The sequence below is a fragment of the Schistocerca serialis genome, chromosome 5, assembly GCF_023864345.2.
Source record: "Schistocerca serialis cubense isolate TAMUIC-IGC-003099 chromosome 5, iqSchSeri2.2, whole genome shotgun sequence".
NCBI classification, from domain to species: Eukaryota; Metazoa; Arthropoda; class Insecta; order Orthoptera; family Acrididae; genus Schistocerca; species Schistocerca serialis.
The window spans coordinates 426,637,455-426,656,562 of record NC_064642.1 but is presented as its reverse complement, the minus strand read 5'-3'; the positions used below and the strand labels follow the sequence as shown (position 1 = coordinate 426,656,562).

The following is a 19,108-nucleotide window of genomic DNA, read 5'->3' as shown; positions in this document are numbered from 1 at the left end:
ATATGCGTATGGTATTAGTAATTGGGTTCAAATGTAATGATGTCTTGCTATATGGAAAGTAGCCTCAGTTATATCTTATGGGAAAGAGCTATATTGAAGTCTATTGACAACAACATTGCAATTCTTTCGGAAAAATCGTCATCATTTCCTTGGCAATGGATACATGTTTGCCAAACAACAAGCAAGTGTATCATTACCTTACTTGTCAAACTGCAGGATTGAGAATCGCTTCCAAAGCTTCATAATTCACATTTTTGATAACTCTTTAATGATTATCTGCTTGTGCGCTACACATGTCAGCACTTAGACCTACGCCTGCAAATTATGTTGCTGCGAAAATGTTGTTCCTCACAACATTCCGAAACAGATACGTTCCTCACAAGTTCGTACGACACTTACGTTCCCTTCCCTACTAGCCTAATACCGATATTTACGATCGAAAGGATGCAGGTGATAGCGTTCTCTTTCTTTGGTCGTCAACTATTCCCATATGATGAAGATTTACAGTGTTCTAACAGCTAATCCCCCACATAGACACATGAGTGTATCTGGTCCGTTAATTTGCATGTGATATTAGATATATGACGTTGTCGTTCTATATTCGGCGCTACTAGCAAACTGGATCCATTAGCAGCTAGTCGAACTCTCTGAACTATAGGTTAATTCCCAGTCAGCTCATTCCCGAATTATAGGTTGACAGGTAACTTTATTTTTCTCTTTTTTTGACTGCGTTTGCAATTTTGTAGTCTGCGTAACATTACTTGATACTTTTGATACTTGACAGTTCACGCGTTGGTACTTGTTTCCCCCTATCAGAGTGCTCAACGTCACACCCGAACAGGTCGCCGTTGCCAAGCTGCCAAAACAGTTGGTCATTTCACTATCGAATCCTTGGCTGGGATTCTCTCTTAACCCCGAATCATGGGTCTGGCACTTTTATTTTGTGTTTCATCATACATGATAACCGCACCACAAGCAGCACGCACACATAACGACGCTAATGAAACACCCACGTTTCATACAAAGCGCTGACCAAACACTACTGGATAATTCCGCGTGAGACGCGATTCAGCGTCACATATGCTTTCATTTTAATCACGTAGATCAGCTTACATTGCTTAAAACCGAATGTTTGTAGGCTGTAGTTCATCATTGCTGCTGGGTGATCACTGTCAAAATTTAACAACATGACTTAGTGTAGTACTATATAAGTGAAGTTCTTAGGTTGGAATCTCCTCAGATGTGAATTTTTTTATTTCTAAATGTAATCAAAAGTTTGATTTTTTGTTCAATTAAGTGGTTTAAATGCAGTTTGGCTGATCGGCATAGTTTGCTATAATACAATTGACAGGACTGAAAATAGCCGATCTTAATATTCACAGTTGTAACATCCTTACCTCATTTCCAGCAATGCCTTTGCATTCGTCATTAAAGTACGTTGTGTTCTGTCACACAGAGAAAAACTGGACTGGCAATCGGGGACCGGAGAGTCACCGGAGAATGACGGCGGAAAACAGAACGAAGATTTCTCCAGCTTCGCAACAGAGCCATTGGACAAAGTAAGTTTTATTATGATTTTATGTGACGCTACTTGAATACTTTTATGTATTTACTAGTGTTTACAACACAACTTGCGGAGATCACAATATGATCGATGTCGTCAAATCATAATACAGGGCGGCACAGATAAAAGTACTCCGTGTAAATATATACAGAAACGAAGAGCTGAAATGAACTTATCATTATTTACAATGAAAAAAAAACATTGAAAAACACATTTATATATGTTGAAAGTGACCCCCTGCAGCATCAATACACAGCTGCACACGTCTAAGCATACTCAACATTCACCCGGAATAAAGTTCCTGTAATGTGTGTGGATTTGTTTCATAGACATTGCTGTTCAAGAGTCCCAAGATAGATCTGGCGGACGTGGTGGCCATGTTTGCTGAGAGTTCGTTCCTCAGGGAAGGCAAGACATCATGCACTCGTTCCAAGGATACCTTAAACATGAGGCTTGTTGCCCCATCTTGCTGGAAGAAGTAGTATTGTATTTAATATTCAGTGATTTGAGCTCAACAAGTATCAATATGGCTCATATATACAGCCTTGCTGAAGGTGCTGTCAAAAACTATCGGTCCAATAATGCGCGTTAATGTTACACAGCACCAAACTCCGATTTTTTCATCATGGAGTTGTTGCTGACGCACGATGTTAGGGTTCTCCATTGCCCAGTACCTCGTGTTCTGTGAATTCACATGACCGGAAAGATTAAACCGTGCTTCATTACTCATGATGTAATGGAAAGGGCCTTCCAGACGATCATTGATGTTATTCAAAAACAACGTGCAGTAATCTACACATTTTCTGTCATCCTCCCGCATTTTCTTCACAACCGTCACACGACATGGCTTCAAATTAAGATTTTTCAGCATCCTCTGGCAACGAGTTTCCTTAATCGAACCTGTTTTCACATATGCTTGCACAATTTCAATACTTTCTCCTATCGAGAAAGTCATTTTTCAGACTCCAAAGAGAAACGTCTAACTTCACTGATGAAATAAACGGAATTGCTGACAGCTTAATTCTAACAATCGATTACTGCATTAAAGTGCCCATTGTTTTAGATGTGTACTCTTACTCAGAAAAAAGTTGAAATATCGCATTCAGAGATGAGGCGGGCTACTTTTAACGGCGACACCAGTTAGCCTCGTGCAGGACTGGTGTAAGGTAGTGTACGGCCTGCAACATTGGTCAACTACGGAGACCCTATTCAGAAACATGTACACATACTTCCTTAAAACGTTTTATTTTACTTTCATACAGTTCATAAAGTTAAAAAATTTGCTTTTACTTACTAGTAAAAAGCTCCATTCCCGTAGCCTGGAAAAACTACTCGTTTGAAAAGTACGTAATTAATGTCGTCCTATGTTAAACCGCTGCTTCAGTTACACTTTACACGAGCACGAATAATAGGCCTAAGGAAAAACATTTCCTCATCAGAACACTAGTATGCAGATACATTTCACCACTTATATCTCTACCTGTAAACTGTGTCGACAAAACTCGTACAGTTTGGCATTTATAAACAAAAGGTGGAGAGGAATATTTCAGATTCTGCTGTTTTTATCATGTGACTCATCGCTCTCATAAGGAATTTCGCAGCCCATCCATCAGAGCCGTGCAGAGACTACACTGCGCCGTCTGCAGAGATGTCAAAGCTGTACCCTCCCGCCCCCGCACCCTTGTGAACTGCGTTTCTACAATTCGTTCTACAGAGATTTAGCACATTTTTGTAAGTCGGTTAAATGAAAACGAAACATTACTGAAAAAGGATACTTAATTGGTTTATGCTGATGAAAAATGTTGCACACAAAAATGTAAGTGTATTATTGTACCAAGTAGATTGTGTAAACTTTCTAAAAACATCGCTAATATAACGAAATATGTGAGATAAGATATATGACAGCAGTTGTACACTGATTTTGGTATGAGGCACCGTATAATAAAGAAGAGATATCATTTACTTCTCATAAAATATTAACCAGAGAAAAAGGAAAAGGGCTATAATGAAGAATTGAGAAAATATCCCTTTGCCACAGCTTTATTCGTTATAATTTTAAAGTGATATTTTTGCTTTCAGCGAAGTCAACTCATTTATTGTCACTGAAATTAGCTCCAGCTGCTGTGTTGTATTCTGTCGACACTTTGGCTTTGGCACTCTGCTTTCAGCTATTCTGGACTATTTTTTTATATTCTTTAATTTGATCCAGCTGCTGTGTCGTATTCTGTCGACACTTTGGCTTTGGCACTCTGCTTTCAGCTACTCTGGACTATTTTTTTGTATTCTTTAATTCGATCCAGCTGCTGTGTCGCATTCTGTCGACACTTTGGCTTTGGCACTCTGCTTTCAGCTATTCTGGACTATTTTTTTGTATTCTTTAATTTGATACAGCTGCTGTGTCGTATTCTGTCGACACTTTGGCTTTGGCACTCTGCTTTCAGCTATTATGGACTATTTTTTTGTATTCTTTAATTTGATGAGACTGCAGCAGTCATTGGCACAGTCATAAATATCCTCAAAACTATGAATATAATTTCAAAATATCAAGATGGGAAAACGTGTCAACACTCTTAATTAACTCTTTCATCCAGAAACTAGAAAGCTGCTACCTTGTTAAATAACTCAGCTGTATGCCTGCTGTAGCTGGCCCAAAATCGGCTGCAGATTTCTCAAGGTAAGATATAGATATTCCCTGGCAGGAAATTAAAGTCAAGTGAAATTTTTGATATATGTGAGTTCTATCTGTTTTAAATTTGATCATCAAATACCTTGAACCACTCTAGCTCAAACAGTGCCTCAGTATGGATCAAATATGCCATAAAGTCGGCCATTTCTAAATCCAACCTCTTCATTTTTTAGCAACAACACTGTCTTGGATGGACATAAATCACAAATATCTCTGGAGTTGACTCTGTATTTCTAAAACCCTTCACATAGCCGTTTACTATTTTTTCTTTCGCCGAACCAGCTAGCCAACTCACTGCATCAAGAGCACTCCTTTCTTGCATCGATTTGTTAGTATAGCCTAATTTTAATAGTGCAGCAGAACACATTTAGAAGAAAGACCTGCAAATAAGCAGCTTCTCTGGAAAGAACCATAGCACCTGCTGCTATTTCAGTGGTCCACTTTTCACTGTTGGTTATATCTTGCTGAATTACCGGGTGGTTATACACTCCTGGAAATGGAAAAAAGAACACATTGACACCGGTGTGTCAGACCCACCATACTTGCTCCGGACACTGCGAGAGGGCTGTACAAGCAATGATCACACGCACGGCACAGCGGAGACACCAGGAACCGCGGTGTTGGCCGTCGAATGGCGCTAGCTGCGCAGCATTTGTGCACCGCCGCCGTCAGTGTCAGCCAGTTTGCCGTGGCATATGGAGCTCCATCGCAGTCTTTAACACTGGTAGCATGCCGCGACAGCGTGGACGTGAACCGTATGTGCAGTTGACGGACTTTGAGCGAGGGCGTATAGTGGGCATGCGGGAGGCCGGGTGGACGTATCGGCGAATTGCTCAACACGTGGGGCGTGAGGTCTCCACAGTACATCGATGTTGTCGCCAGTGGTCGGCGGTAGGTGCACGTGCCCGTCGACCTGGGACCGGACCGCAGCGACGCACGGATGCACGCCAAGACCGTAGGATCCTACGCAGTGCCGTAGGGGACCGCACCGCCACTTCCCAGCAAATTAGGGACACTGTTGCTCCTGGGGTATCGGCGAGGACCATTCGCAACCGTCTCCATGAAGCTGGGCTACGGTCCCGCACACCGTTAGGCCGTCTTCCTCTCACGCCCCAACATCGTGCAGCCCGCCTCCAGTGGTGTCGCGACAGGCGTGAATGGAGGGACGAATGGAGACGTGTCGTCTTCAGCGATGAGAGTCGCTTCTGCCTTGGTGCCAATGATGGTCGTATGCGTGTTTGGCGCCGCGCAGGTGAGCGCCACAATCAGGACTGCATACGACCGAGGCACACAGGGCCAACACCCGGCATCATGGTGTGGGGAGCGATCTCCTACACTGGCCGTACACCACTGGTGATCGTCGAGGGGACACTGAATAGTGCACGGTACATCCAAACCGTCATCGAACCCATCGTTCTACCATTCCTACACCGGCAAGGGAACTTGCTGTTCCAACAGGACAATGCACGTCCGCATGTATCCCGTGCCACCCAACGTGCTCTAGAAGGTGTAAGTCAACTACCCTGGCCAGCAAGATCTCCGGATCTGTCCCCCATTGAGCATGTTTGGGACTGGATGAAGCGTCGTCTCACGCGGTCTGCACGTCCAGCACGAACGCTGGTCCAACTGAGGCGCCAGGTGGAAATGGCATGGCAAGCCGTTCCACAGGACTACATCCAGCATCTCTACGATCGTCTCTATGGGAGAATAGCAGCCTGCATTGCTGCGAAAGGTGTATATACACTGTACTAGTGCCGACATTGTGCATGCTCTGTTGCCTGTGTCTATGTGCCTGTGGTTCTGTCAGTGTGATCATGTGATGTATCTGACCCCAGGAATGTGTCAATAAAGTTTCCCCTTCCTGGGACAATGAATTCACGGTGTTCTTATTTCAATTTCCAGGAGTGTAATTAAAAGGCATCTACTCATAGAGGTCTAATGTGGGTTGTAATTATCGTATGACAGCGAAACTTGGTCGATATTCTAAAGCGTTAATGCGAAACCAGTTTACGATGGAAAAAATTAGTTGCAATTTTGGCCACCAGGTGCGAATCTGGCGCTGTGAATACAAGAAAGATGTTATAGTAATGTTTCCATGTACAGGATGGAGCAGAGGAAACACATGTTTTTCACTTTTGAATGACTGGGACACGGTTTTATAAAAATAATAAAAACAAGCATTAAGTGATAGATTTTTAATGCAGTTTTGAAATATGCATACTTCAATTAGGTTCGAAAAATAATGTCTTGGAGATGACGTCCTTCTTGCTGGATACAAATTTGGATCCTCTCCCAAAAGTTATGCATGGCTCTCCCCAACATTTCATTCGGCACAGCTTCAATTTCCTGACGAATGGAATTCATCAGATCATAGATTGTGCGAGGCTTGTTCATGTAGACTTTTGACTTTAAATATACCCACAAAAAGAAGTGGCATATCAACAAATCGGGTGAGCGAGGGGGCCAGTAAACATCACCATATCTCGACTTAATATGTCCTGCGAACATTTGTCGAACCACTTCCATTGATGCTCTCGCCGTGTGAGCTGTGCCACTGTTCTGCTGAAACCATATTTTTCTCTCATGTTCACTTCATGCCTTTCAAATTCAGCGCACTGTTGTCACAGTAACTGCAGTTCGTTCCTCTTCAAAAAATAGGGTCCAACAGCCCCCATCTTTGAAATGCAGCACCACACTGTTACTTTTAAACTGTGGAGAGGTCTTTCGTGTAATTCATGTGGGTTCTCCAGCGCCCAATACCGACAATTTTGAACATTGACGTAACTGTCTACATGAAAATGTGCTTCATCACTTATGAAGACCGTAGCATCTGAATCTTCCGTAAAAATTTCGTCCATTACGCGACAATACTCTCTGCGCTGCACAACATCCCCTGTATTAAGCTGCTGGACGATCATCATTATCTTGTGCGGGTGAAACTTAAGATCATCATGTAAGATACGTGAAGCGAACGACGTGACATACCCAGCGCTACAGCCTGTCGTCTAGCCGATCGTTTCGGACTAGCAAGAACTGCCGTTCTCACTCGGTCTACATTTTCCAGAGTACGAACTGAACGGGGAAGACCAGGTGGTTTCTTTTTCATCACAGATCCAGTACTTATAAACGCTCCAACCCATCGGAGTACAGAATTTCGATCAGGCACTGCACCTCGACGCCCAACTCTTTCAAACCCGAAGAGACTTTCAAGTCCTTAAAACTTTGATGGAAAAGACGTTGCACTGTGACTACGGAATCATCGTTTCCAAAGTAGTGCTCGACAATGGACGCATGATGCTCTACGCTCCATAGCGACTGAAACTGCATTGTATGGGCAGTCTGCCAACATTCATTCAAGGTCAATACCCCCTGTCGTCGCCGCATACTAGGGTTCAAAAAACATGCGTTTCCTCTGCTCCACCCTTTATAATAGGTTAGTAACAGAAAAGGTCAAACAATTGAGACGGGCATAATGCTGACTTTATTATTAACTGCCACTTTCACAATTTGTTTAAAATGAACACCAAAGACGTCGACGACATGCTGTATAGCGCCAGATATGCAGCTGGTGGCCAAAACTGGAACTAATTTTTTCCAGCGTAAATCGCTTCCGCATTAACGCACTAGTATACACAGGGTGGTCCATTGATCGTGACTGGGCCAAATATCTCACGAAATAGGGGAAACCAGATGGCGCTGTCATAGGACAAACGGATATCAACTGCGTTTTTTTTAAAAAGGAACCCCCATTTTTATTCCATATTCGTGGTGTACGTGCATAAATATGAATGTTTTAGGTGGACCATTTTTTTCGCTTTGTGATATAGTATAGTCACAAACGTATAAGTACGTGGTATCACGTAACATTCCTCCAGTGCTGGCGGCATTTGCTTCGTGATACATTACCCGTGTTAAAATGGACCGTTTACCAATTGCGGGAAAGGTCGATATCGAGTTGATGTAAGGCTATTGTGATCAAAATGCCCAAAGGGCGTGTACTGTGTATGCTGCTCGGTATCCTGGACATCATCCAAGTGTCCGGACCATTCGCCCGTTATTTAAGGAAACAAGATGTTTTCAGCCACACGTGAAACGTCAACCAAGACCTGCAACAAGTAATGATGCCCAAGCAGGTGTTTTAGCTGCTGTCGCGGCTAATCTGCACATCAGTAGCAGACAAATTGCGCGAGAATCGGGAATCTCAAAACGTCGGTGTTGAGAATTGAACCCGTACCATATTTCTATGCATCCGGAATAGCATGGCGACGACTTTGAACGTCGTGTATAATTCTGCCACTGGGCACAAGAGAAATTACAGGACGATGGCAGATTTTTTGCACGGGTTCTATTTAGCGACGAAGCGTCATTCACCAACAGCGGTAACGTAAACCGGCATAATATGCACTATTGGGCAACGGAAAATCTACGATGGCTGCGACAAGTGGAACATCATCGACCTTGGCGGGTTAATCCATGGTGCGGCATTATGGGAGGAAGGATAATTGGCCCCCATTTTATCGATGGCAATCTACATGGGGCAATGTATGCTGATTTCCTGCGTAATGTTCTACCGATGTTACTACAAGATATTTCACTGCATCAGAATGGCGATATACTTCCAACATGATGGATGTCCGGCACATAGCTCGCGTGCGGTTGACGCGGTATTGAATAGCATATTTCATGACAGGTGGATTGGTCGTCGAAGCACCATACCATGGCCCACACGTTCACCGGATCTGACGTCCTCGGATTTCTTTCTGTGGGGAAAGTTGAAGGATGTTTGCTATCGTGATCCACCGACAACGCCTGACAACATGCGTCAGTGCATTGTCAATGCATGCGCGAACATTACGAAAGGTGAACTACGCGCTGTTTGCCAAATGCATTCAGGTTGACCGGACATCATTTTGAGCATTTATTGCATATTAGTGGTATTTACAGATAATCACGCTGTAACAGCATGCGTTCTCAGAAATGATAACTTCACAAAGGTACGTACCACATTGGAACAACCGAAATAAAATGTTCAAACGTACCTACGTTCTGCATTTTAATTTGAAAAACCTACCTGTTACCAACTGTTCGTCTAAAATTGTGAGCCATATGTTTGTGACTATTACAGCGCCATCTACCACAAAGCGAAAAAAGTGGTCCAACTAAAACATTCATATTTCCTTACGTACTAACGAATATATAATAAAATATGGGGGTTCCTATTTAAAAAAACGCAGTTGATATCCGTTTGACCTATGGCAGCGCCATCTAGCGGGCTAAACACAGCGCCCTCTTTAAGCTAGACAAGTTTCGCACTTTGTAGTTTTTTCGGTTGACGCTTATTTCGTGAGATATTTGGCCCGGTCTCGATCAATGGACCACCCTGTCTGTATACCACGTTTCGCTGCCATACAAAATAACCGCCCATACTGGACCTCGATGAGTAGCTGCACTTTAATTACAACCACCCAGTACTTTAAAAGCTGCAATACTTTTTCCAGAAAATGTGATCATTACAACTGAAACTTGCGCATTTAGCACGCCAACGAAATGTAGACTGTTTTGTGCACAAGGCACAAATTTATCAAGATCGTTTTGGGTGTGCCAGAAGTTGGTTGGAGGAACAGGTAAATTGCGTAAAACCTACACCATTGTTGCTTGCTTTCTCCAAGTCTCGCTCCAGTCCTTAGTAGGCAGAAATCGGCAAATATAGGAAGCTTACGCCCAAATAGCGTAGTATTTTCTTCAGCACCCATTCGCCAACCTTTGAGATTCTACAATATCTTACCTTAGCAGCAGCAAGAACTCCATTGTTGACCATGAGCGAGATGTATCGGAGACAGTTGCATGGGTGCCGTTTACCTTCCGACCGTGGACTTCGCAACCCGTCTACATCAAATGGCGTTTCTGCTACGAATATTGTAGCCGCGGCTTTTTCTTTCGTCAAAGGGAGCGGCAAAAGTGAGGGAGGCTCTGATCGGAAAAAGCACGGTGCAAAACTGGTTGAAGTTAGCTGTCACTATTCTGACCGTTTTGTAATAAAACATCCATTTACATTTTATCCGTGGTTATGTCTGGCTACACATATAGTACATAGGCTTGTTTGAATGATTTTTATTTTTAGTTTGATTAAAAAATGAAAGATAAATTACTGTGGTGAGACGAACAGCAATGACTTCTGTATTCTTGCTTATAACAAATATTTCGCTGCTTTTTCAGAATATGCCGCGACTTCCGAATGTAGTCATTAGGCAAGAACCTGAGATTGTAGCTTAACCCTTTATTTGGTCCATACAGAAATACTGTAAAGAAATAATATTAATTTATGTAATTAGTCGTGTGTAGTCAAGTGAACAGTTTTACATGTATTTTTTGTAAGTACAACATGTTACCTGTAAGTATCATTAGTACAATGTAAATACTGCAATGTTTTTCCTGTAGTTGAAAAAAAAAAGATTGCATTTTGCACTATAGCTTGTGAAGCGTCTTAAAACAATTCTTTTTTGGTAAAGAACACAGAACAGTTCTACGTTTTATAGTCGAGTACCACTGAGAGCAAAGCCTACATCTTCTCTTTTGGCCCATAGTCTGGCCAGTGACCAAAACTATAATATCGCACATCTTTTACTGGCAAAGGAGCTGCTATCTTCTTCTTCTGGACTTGTTGTCCATCCCATACTGAAAGCAATGTCCCAGGTAAGAATTTAGAATTTACTGGCACATTTGTATAGTAACTCACCTTCAAGACTTCCTTTCTTAGTTTATAGGCAGTTTTAATAGCGCAAGATAAAACAGTGCCACCGAAAAACACTGCTACACAAGCATTTGAGGCTCACGTAACTTGTACGGTCTCCGCTAAAAATGAACACTATTCAGAAAGCTTTCATCAGAGACAACAGAATAGCGCGGTTTATGCGAGCTTAAACGTTGCTTGGAAGCATCATTATCCATCCAAGGATTGGACTTGAAACATGCTGCAGAAAACAGTCTCCCAGTGAGAGTACACCTCTCTGTTACCGCGACAAGGGGAAGCGCAAGAGTGAGGTAGCTGTGGTCGGAAATTTCACGATGGTGGTTGGACAAAAATGTACGGTCCCTGCGGCATCCACAAAAGTGTCGGAGCCGCGAATCAAGAGCGTTGTTGCCACATACCATGTTGCCGATAGACGTCTGTTCCACAGCGGTCGCCTCGTATTGATGCTTTTAGGACGAATCGGTGCGGCAGTAGACTGACAACAGCATCTTACAGTCGCGGGCAGACGGAAAGGCTTCTTCTCGCAGGCAGAAGATGGGAGTATGAGGGGTAGGAGGCCACACGCATTTTTCACGGTTGAGTATTAAACCGCCTTTCTTTTCTCATTTTTCTTTACGTTCGGTTTTTGCACACCCTTTTGTGCCTGCCTCCTTGGCGGTGGCGTAACATGTCACCTTTGCCAAGTCTAAAGTCGGGACACTGACACCTTTTGCGAGCCAAAAGTCGGCACGCTTCAGATAAAAGGGAAATACTCACTATATTAGATGTGCAATTCTTATTAACTTCCATCACTGTACATCCTCACCCCAAAACTAAACTACAAATAACATACTTGAAACTAAAAATTTTTAAAAGTTAACACTTTTTTACTTTTACATTGGTAAAATTAAATGGGGATAGGGCAGTAACTAGTATAAGGTGATTAAAAAAAAAGTTTGCAAATTGACGTGACACATCGGCATACAACAAGGATTAGTAATCATACGAGGTGCATTCAAGTTCTAAGGCCTCCGATTTTTTTTCTCCGGAGTGGAAAGAGATAGAAACATTCGCATTGTTTTAAAATGAGACCGCGTTCATTGTCAATACATCCCAGAGATGGCAGCACCGTACGGCAGATGGAATTTTACCGCCAGCGGCGAGAGTGAGAACTGTTTTAAATACTTTAAATGGCGACGTTTTCCTTACTTGAACAGCGTGCAATCATTCGTTTTCTGAATTTGCGTGGTGTGAAACCAATTGAAATTCATCGACAGTTGAAGGAGACATGTGGTGATGGAGTTATGGATGTGTCAAAAGTGCGTTTGTGGGTGCGACAGTTTAATGAAGGCAGAACATCATGTGACAACAAACTGAAACAACCTCGGGCTCGCACAAGCCGGTCTGACGACATGATTGTGAAAGTGGAGAGAATTGTTTTGGGGGATCACCGAATGACTGTTGAACAGATCGCCTCCAGAGTTGGCATTTCTGTGGGTTCTGTGCACACAATCCTGCATGACGACCTCAAAAATGCGAAAAGTGTCATCCAAGTGGGTGCCACGAATGCTGACGAACGACCACATGGCTGCCCATGTGGCATGTTGCCAAGCAATGTTGACGCGCAACGACAGCATGAATGGGACTTTCTTTTCGTCGGTTGTGACAATGGATGAGACATGGATGCCATTTTTCAATCCAGAAACAAAGCGCCAGTCAGCTCGTTGGAAGCACACAGATTCACCGCCACCAAAAAAATTTCGGGTAACCGCCAATGCTGAAAAAATGATGGTGTCCATGTTCTGGGACAGCGAGGGCGTAATCCTTACCCATTGCGTTCCAAAGGGCACTACGGTAACAGGTGCATTCCACGAAAGTGTTTTGAAGAACAAATTCCTTCCTGCACTGCAACAAAAACGTCCGGGAAGGGCTGCGCGTGTGCTGTTTCACCAAGACAACGCACCCGCACATCGAGCTAACGTTACGCAACAGTTTCTTCGTGATAACAACTTTAAAGTGATTCCTCATGCTCCCTACTCACCTGACCTGGCTCCTAGTGACTTTTGGCTTTTTCCAACAATGAAAGACACTCTCCGTGGCCGCACATTCACCAGCCGTGCTGCTATTGCCTCAGCGATTTTCCAGTGGTCAAAACAGACCCCTAAAGAAGCCTTTGCCGCTGCCATGGAATCATGGCGTCAGAGTTGTGAAAAATGTGCACGTCTGCAGGGCGATTACGTCGAGAAGTAACACCAGTTTCATCGATTTCGGGTGAGTAGTAATCAGAAAAAAAAAAATCGGAGGCCTTAGAACTTGAATGCACCTCGTATAAGATCCGAGGGTCGCAAACGCCTCGAGAAGGAGCTACTGTCCCGTGTGAGCTGCCATCAACGGAGACTGTTTAATTGGGCCGTACATGCTCCTGGACCGACTTCATGGTCGCACGTATATCGTATTCTTGCTAGAGGTTGCGTCGGACATCCTGAATGATGTTTCCCATGCCCATTCGTCGCCCCGTTCGATTTCAGCACTACGGAGCCCCCGCAGACTTCAGCAGACAAATGAGGGCACATCTGCAGACAACCTTTCTCGGCCGTTGGATGCGGGGGGCCAGTTGCATGGCCACCACGACCACCCGATCTGTTTCCAATCGATTTCTCGCTTTGGGGGTATCGGAAGGGCCTTGTTAATGAAATAGCTGTTACACTGCCGGAGGACTTAGTGGGCATTATTGTAGCGCCAGTTGGCTGTCTTCGAGATACAGCAGGCACCTCTGGAAGGGTGCGCCGTTCAATGTAGCGTCGATATCAGGAGTGTCTTGATGCATCTGTGCAAAACTTGGAGCATCTCCAGTAGTGGGCGTCCATTTGTCGTATGTGACTAAGTAACTGCAACGCCATTTAGCAGCCCCGGATGACCTTTGCTACCCCCAGTTCCTGTATGATCACTAATCCTTGTTGCATGCTCATTGTGCCATGGCAGTTTGTAAACGTTTTTTGTTTTTTTTAATCTCCCTGTAGTTGTTGTCTGGTGTAGCGGATTTTAGAAGTTTCTCTTACAACTTTCTCTAACGTAGAACATTCTGACACTACTCTGAGCAGTTTATATTATAGTTTATTTTAACAGGAAGTTCACTTTCTACAGATTTCATCGTAAGTTTGTCTTGCCTATTAGTCCACAGGTTTTTCTTTGGGAAAAACCATCGTATCACCGCAATATTAATAATGTTTTGATCTTACGCAACAACGAAAGGACGAAACATGTCATTACTCCTTCACCCGCTCACTCCATAAATACTAATTCATTATATAAATACTAATACTAAAATAAATACTAATACTAATATAGATACTAATTCATATACTGTTCAACACTAACTGTACCATCATGAAAACGAGGCGCAGAAACAATAAACTTTTAATCCCACTGTTTCATTTGCGTCTCGTGTATTTTACATATTTTAGTTTTAGCTAACAAGAATAAGATGATGAACTTAATATGAAATTAAAAGCAAAGCAGTACAGTATAAGAAAAGTGAAACTGTGAAAGTAAACAAAAAGTTGAGACTTGGAGGTGTCCAGTCATACTCACGTAAAGACACGAGACAGTCATAGAACAGTAGGGACAATCTCTACAAAATCGAGGGAAGTGGTAAATCTAATCTCATTACTCCGTTGGTAAGGCCCTGCCCGGGTGAAATACAAAATTCATTACAGCCATCACATTCAGCTACAAGAAGCTCTTCTTAGAGCCATTGAGAAGGCAGCAGTGGGAAGATGTAATGTGGTGTGAGACACCGATGACAGATGGTTTATTCAGCACTTGTATCGTGAGAAAGACCGCCAAAATTGTGGTCCTTCCGTGAGTGGCTGCTGTATTCGGAAGTAGCACGCCAAAATAATAAAATTCTTTTATTAATATTAGAGAAACTAAACAGTGAATTTACTTACATTTCGTACCAAAGCATCTCTCAATTGCAGGCTATCATTCCATTATTACAAAAGTGTTAATTGCGATCAGAATAATAAACAATTGCTAAACGAGAATGCAGACGAAGCACATCGAGATCCTCGGGACGCGCCTAATTCGGATGGCGGGCGAGATGGTTCGGCTGTAAGATCACAGCTCTATCGGCAGTCTCGGAGGACAGACATGTCGTCTGCCGCGGTCGGTATCAGTTAATTATTTCCGGTTTTTTGGACATGTAATACAGAACTAGTTTGACAGTAATTACGCAAACCCGCAGTTCATTCTCTGAGGAATTAGTGATTTGTAAAATGGACTATAATAGTTCAGTTTCTCACATCTGCTGATGAAAAAAAACCAAGTGGCATTAAATTCAAACAAACCAGTTCGAAATTTAATTATTTTACAGTACCAGTTCGTCACTGACTGTTTATTACAGCATCAATATAATGGACTCACGAACATGTGCCATTTTCTACGCAGGGGAGGTCCTTCCGCACCGATGGCTGCAACGTTAACCACTAGGCAAGGAGGTCAAAAACAATAAAACAAAATACCTACATAAACATGTGATCTCCTCTAATGCCCTGGCTTGTAAGAACTCTGTCCGTGAAATTAGCTTTGACTTCACAAGACTCCTTATGAATTTCGCCAGCCATATTTCGAATTTCCTCCTTTAAGTAGTGGTGTTTTGGAAGTTTATTGACATGCGCCAATGATTAAAAACAAAATGCCAAGGGTAAAGCCACATGATCTTGGTGGCTGTTATTAGTCACCTTAGTCACCTTTACGCGAGATGAGGCTATCTAGAAACTGCTCATGGAGAAATCCAATTGTTTCGTCCTGCTTTGAAATCACAACTCTTGGAATTCCATCCCATTAAAATGCGGCTGTATAAAATCTGTTGCATCGCACGGACCATCGCACGGTATCTGTTTCCCCCTAATATCCACACCTCTTGAAACGTCCAAAGATTTTCTGACCTCCTGATACGACACTTCTGTTTTCTTGACAAACCCATGTATCTGGACTCTCCCTTCGTCACTTAAGATGATGATCCTGGCAAAATAGTCTCCCTTCTGTCGACTTCTCAGAAACCAGTCACAAAATGCCTTTTCTCATTATCTCATACTTTTAGCTGCTTCGTTAACAGAGTTCTTTAAGTTTGATACTGGAGATAAAACCAGATAATTCACCATACTAGATAATATCACATACTCATTTCTTGTGAACGGCGAAGAACGAACACCCACAGTCAGACTGCCACAAACCACCGCAACGTTTTGCAGAGATGGGCCAGAGTGAGGCTGCTCAGAACTCTAATTTTCGCTGCTGAACCATTTCACTGAATTTTACAATAAGTCTGAGAACTCCTGATTCATTTAGTTCTTCTTTGGGCTCTAGAATAGCGCGAAAACGCCTCACAGTTGCAGCATAAGTTTCTCTGTTCTGATGAAATGTTTTCTCTTTTACCACACGCAACGCAATAGTAAACTTCTCCATGGTTAGGCACACGGTGAACAAATGCGAGAAATTTGGGCTCAAGCAGTAAGTGGAACCCTTACGTAAATCGAAATGATACACAACAGTATATCAACCGACAAACAGAAATATTCAACACGATTCAAAACCAGCGCCCATTTTGGCCATACACTTTACAATTTACAAACGGGCACGTTCTTCGAAACACTACTGGCATATAGGATGACGACATGGTCATAGAATACGAAGTAGTTGTGATCTAAGTATATTGGGTATCAAATGAAAGATTTCTTTTATTGTTTTGAAAAATCATCTACTACACTTTCTGATGATGTCTGAATCTAGTGTGTTGCTCAACGCCTTCTCAATATGTTGGCTTTCGATTCTTACGAACGCTTTTCCAGAAACGGAACCGCAGTTTACTAAAGTACAAAATGCCTCCAAAAGACGCTCAAAATATTGTCTCGTTTCGACGCTATATAAGAATCGTTAAGTTCTCAATGTTCTACGTTTATTCTAATGATGGATTTTGTAAAACAAATTGAAGTGTAAGACACATGTATTTCTGATTATGTTCATCTCCATCCCACGTAACACCATACTGCATATTCTGTACTATTGCATACAGTTTTGCCTTGATACTAAACATGGCGCTGTGATGAACCCTGTGTCTCATAAAAAATTAAATGATCCAATTGTAACCATATCGCAACAGCATGTTCCGGTAAGTGATAAAGAAAGCATAGTTCTCGCTCGCACTCCTTATGGCTGGTCTAGCACAACATAAGTCGATAAAGGTTATCCGGCTTGCGTTTTGAGTGTAATAATAGTTTCAATCAAAAAAATTGAAATTATATGTTTGTACCACTACCGATGTAGACAGTGAATATATTGAAGTAGGTAATGGGATGGGTGTGTTCCTGCGCTAGTTTTCACCAACAAGGGAGCATCGGCAAGTTGACTTCCTAATTTAAGGAGAAAAAAAGCACAGGTGCAAGATTCCAGTCTCAGCAATTGATACAGAGCGAAGAATTTTGGTCATAATCCTGATAGTATCCAGTTATGACATTTTGAAAGTTCAGCTTTTAAACATGCGCCGCACCAGTTGTTTGTCTCTCCCCTGTATAAACTGATGAGCCAAATCATTATGATCATTGACCCACAGCGATACTGAATGCCGCCGTGGTTGCAGTGCAGGCCCTTGATTCGGTAAGGAAAGTACATAATCGAAGAAGAAACGAATGGAGAAATGTCTTAGCAAGGATACTGTGCCGCAAATAGAGAAATCCATTTACATAAACGACTTTGACAAAGGGCGGATGTTATGGCCTGGCGCCTTGGGATGGGCAGCTTGGACCGGTGTGACCGAGCGGTTCTAGGCGCTTCAGTCTGGAACCGCGCGACGGCTACGGTCGCGGGTATGAATCCTGCCTCGGGCATGGATGTGTGTGATGTCCTTAGGTTAGTTAGGTTTAAGTGGTTCTAAGTTCTAGAGGACTGATGACCTCAGATGTTAAGTCCCATAGTGCTCAGAGCCATTTGGAAACGGAGAAGATGATCAGGTGTTAGTATGCTGCTGTCGTGGGAATCCATGGAAAGTGATTGTAGGAAGGTAGAACCACGAGTAAGTGACAAGGCGTTGTACATCTACGTCGCTTCACCAACTTCTCCTTCTGGAAAAAAAAAATACATTCTCTCAAAAATAGCTCATCTGGATTTGATAGTGTTTCCATTAGAACACTGAAGATTTGTTCCCATGTAATAAGCCCACTACTATCCGAAATACGTAATGCATCACTAACTCAAGGCATTTTACCAGAGAGACTGAAATATGCAGTCGTTAAACATCTCTTTAATGAAGGTGATAAGAGAGATGTGAATAACTACCTATACTCCATTCACCGAAACAAGAGACGTACTGTAAACACGGCAAGGCGCGTGACCACAGCGCTGTCGTCGAGGGGTGTACAAGGCAGGGGTGTCGGAAATTAAAAAATTAAAGTCGTGTTTTTTATAATTTGGCACCTGAACATGATAAAGTGATCCGAGAACTACCTTCCGACACCTTTTTTTACATTACATTAAAATTTATTGTCACTGAAAAAGAGAATGATTTAAGCTTTCAGGAAAAGTTGTTTTTTCGCGTTACTCTATATTTATCACATCATATCTCCTAAACTGTGTATCACACAGCAAAATAATTTTATAATTGCCTTCAGTACTATATGTTGATGACGTCTGCACATTTTCTGCCCAATAGAATCAGTAATAGTGAAGTAATAAATTAAAATCTCACATCAGATGCAGAACTTTTACCAAATCATCATCCGAAATATAATAAGCGACAAACTTTTCCCCTTTAAATTTTTTTGTGGGTATGTAAGCGAGAAAAGTTTCAGAACGGTTTGAATTTAATTTTGTAGTTTGTTCGAACGCGATGGGTGCAACCATTTGTCCTTTATGAGAGATGCATTGTGCGGTTCGCAGGCGCGGCGCTCAGTCAGTGTGGCCGTCTCAGTTGCAGGTGTGAGCTCGTTAGTGGGTGTTGTACAGTGGCGATTTCAGGATAGCTTAAGTTCATCTGTGAAGACACTTGGAAGACTAGTTGTTGATTATTAGAGGAAGTATATGTGTTTGTAGTCACGCTGAGCATTCACTGTTTATGCGCTCATCCAATAGC

The 19,108-nt window shown here is 42.6% G+C and overlaps 1 protein-coding gene across 1 annotated transcript in view; it reads left to right on the top strand.

Annotated features, from left to right (window-relative positions):
• LOC126481297 (uncharacterized) overlaps positions 1–19,108 on the top strand; it is a 452,512-nt gene that overhangs the window by 377,739 nt on the left and 55,665 nt on the right. The window contains exon 5 of the mRNA XM_050104945.1: positions 1,457–1,559. Within this exon, the coding sequence (XP_049960902.1) occupies positions 1,457–1,559 (103 nt within the window). The remainder of the gene's footprint in view (positions 1–1,456; positions 1,560–19,108) is intronic.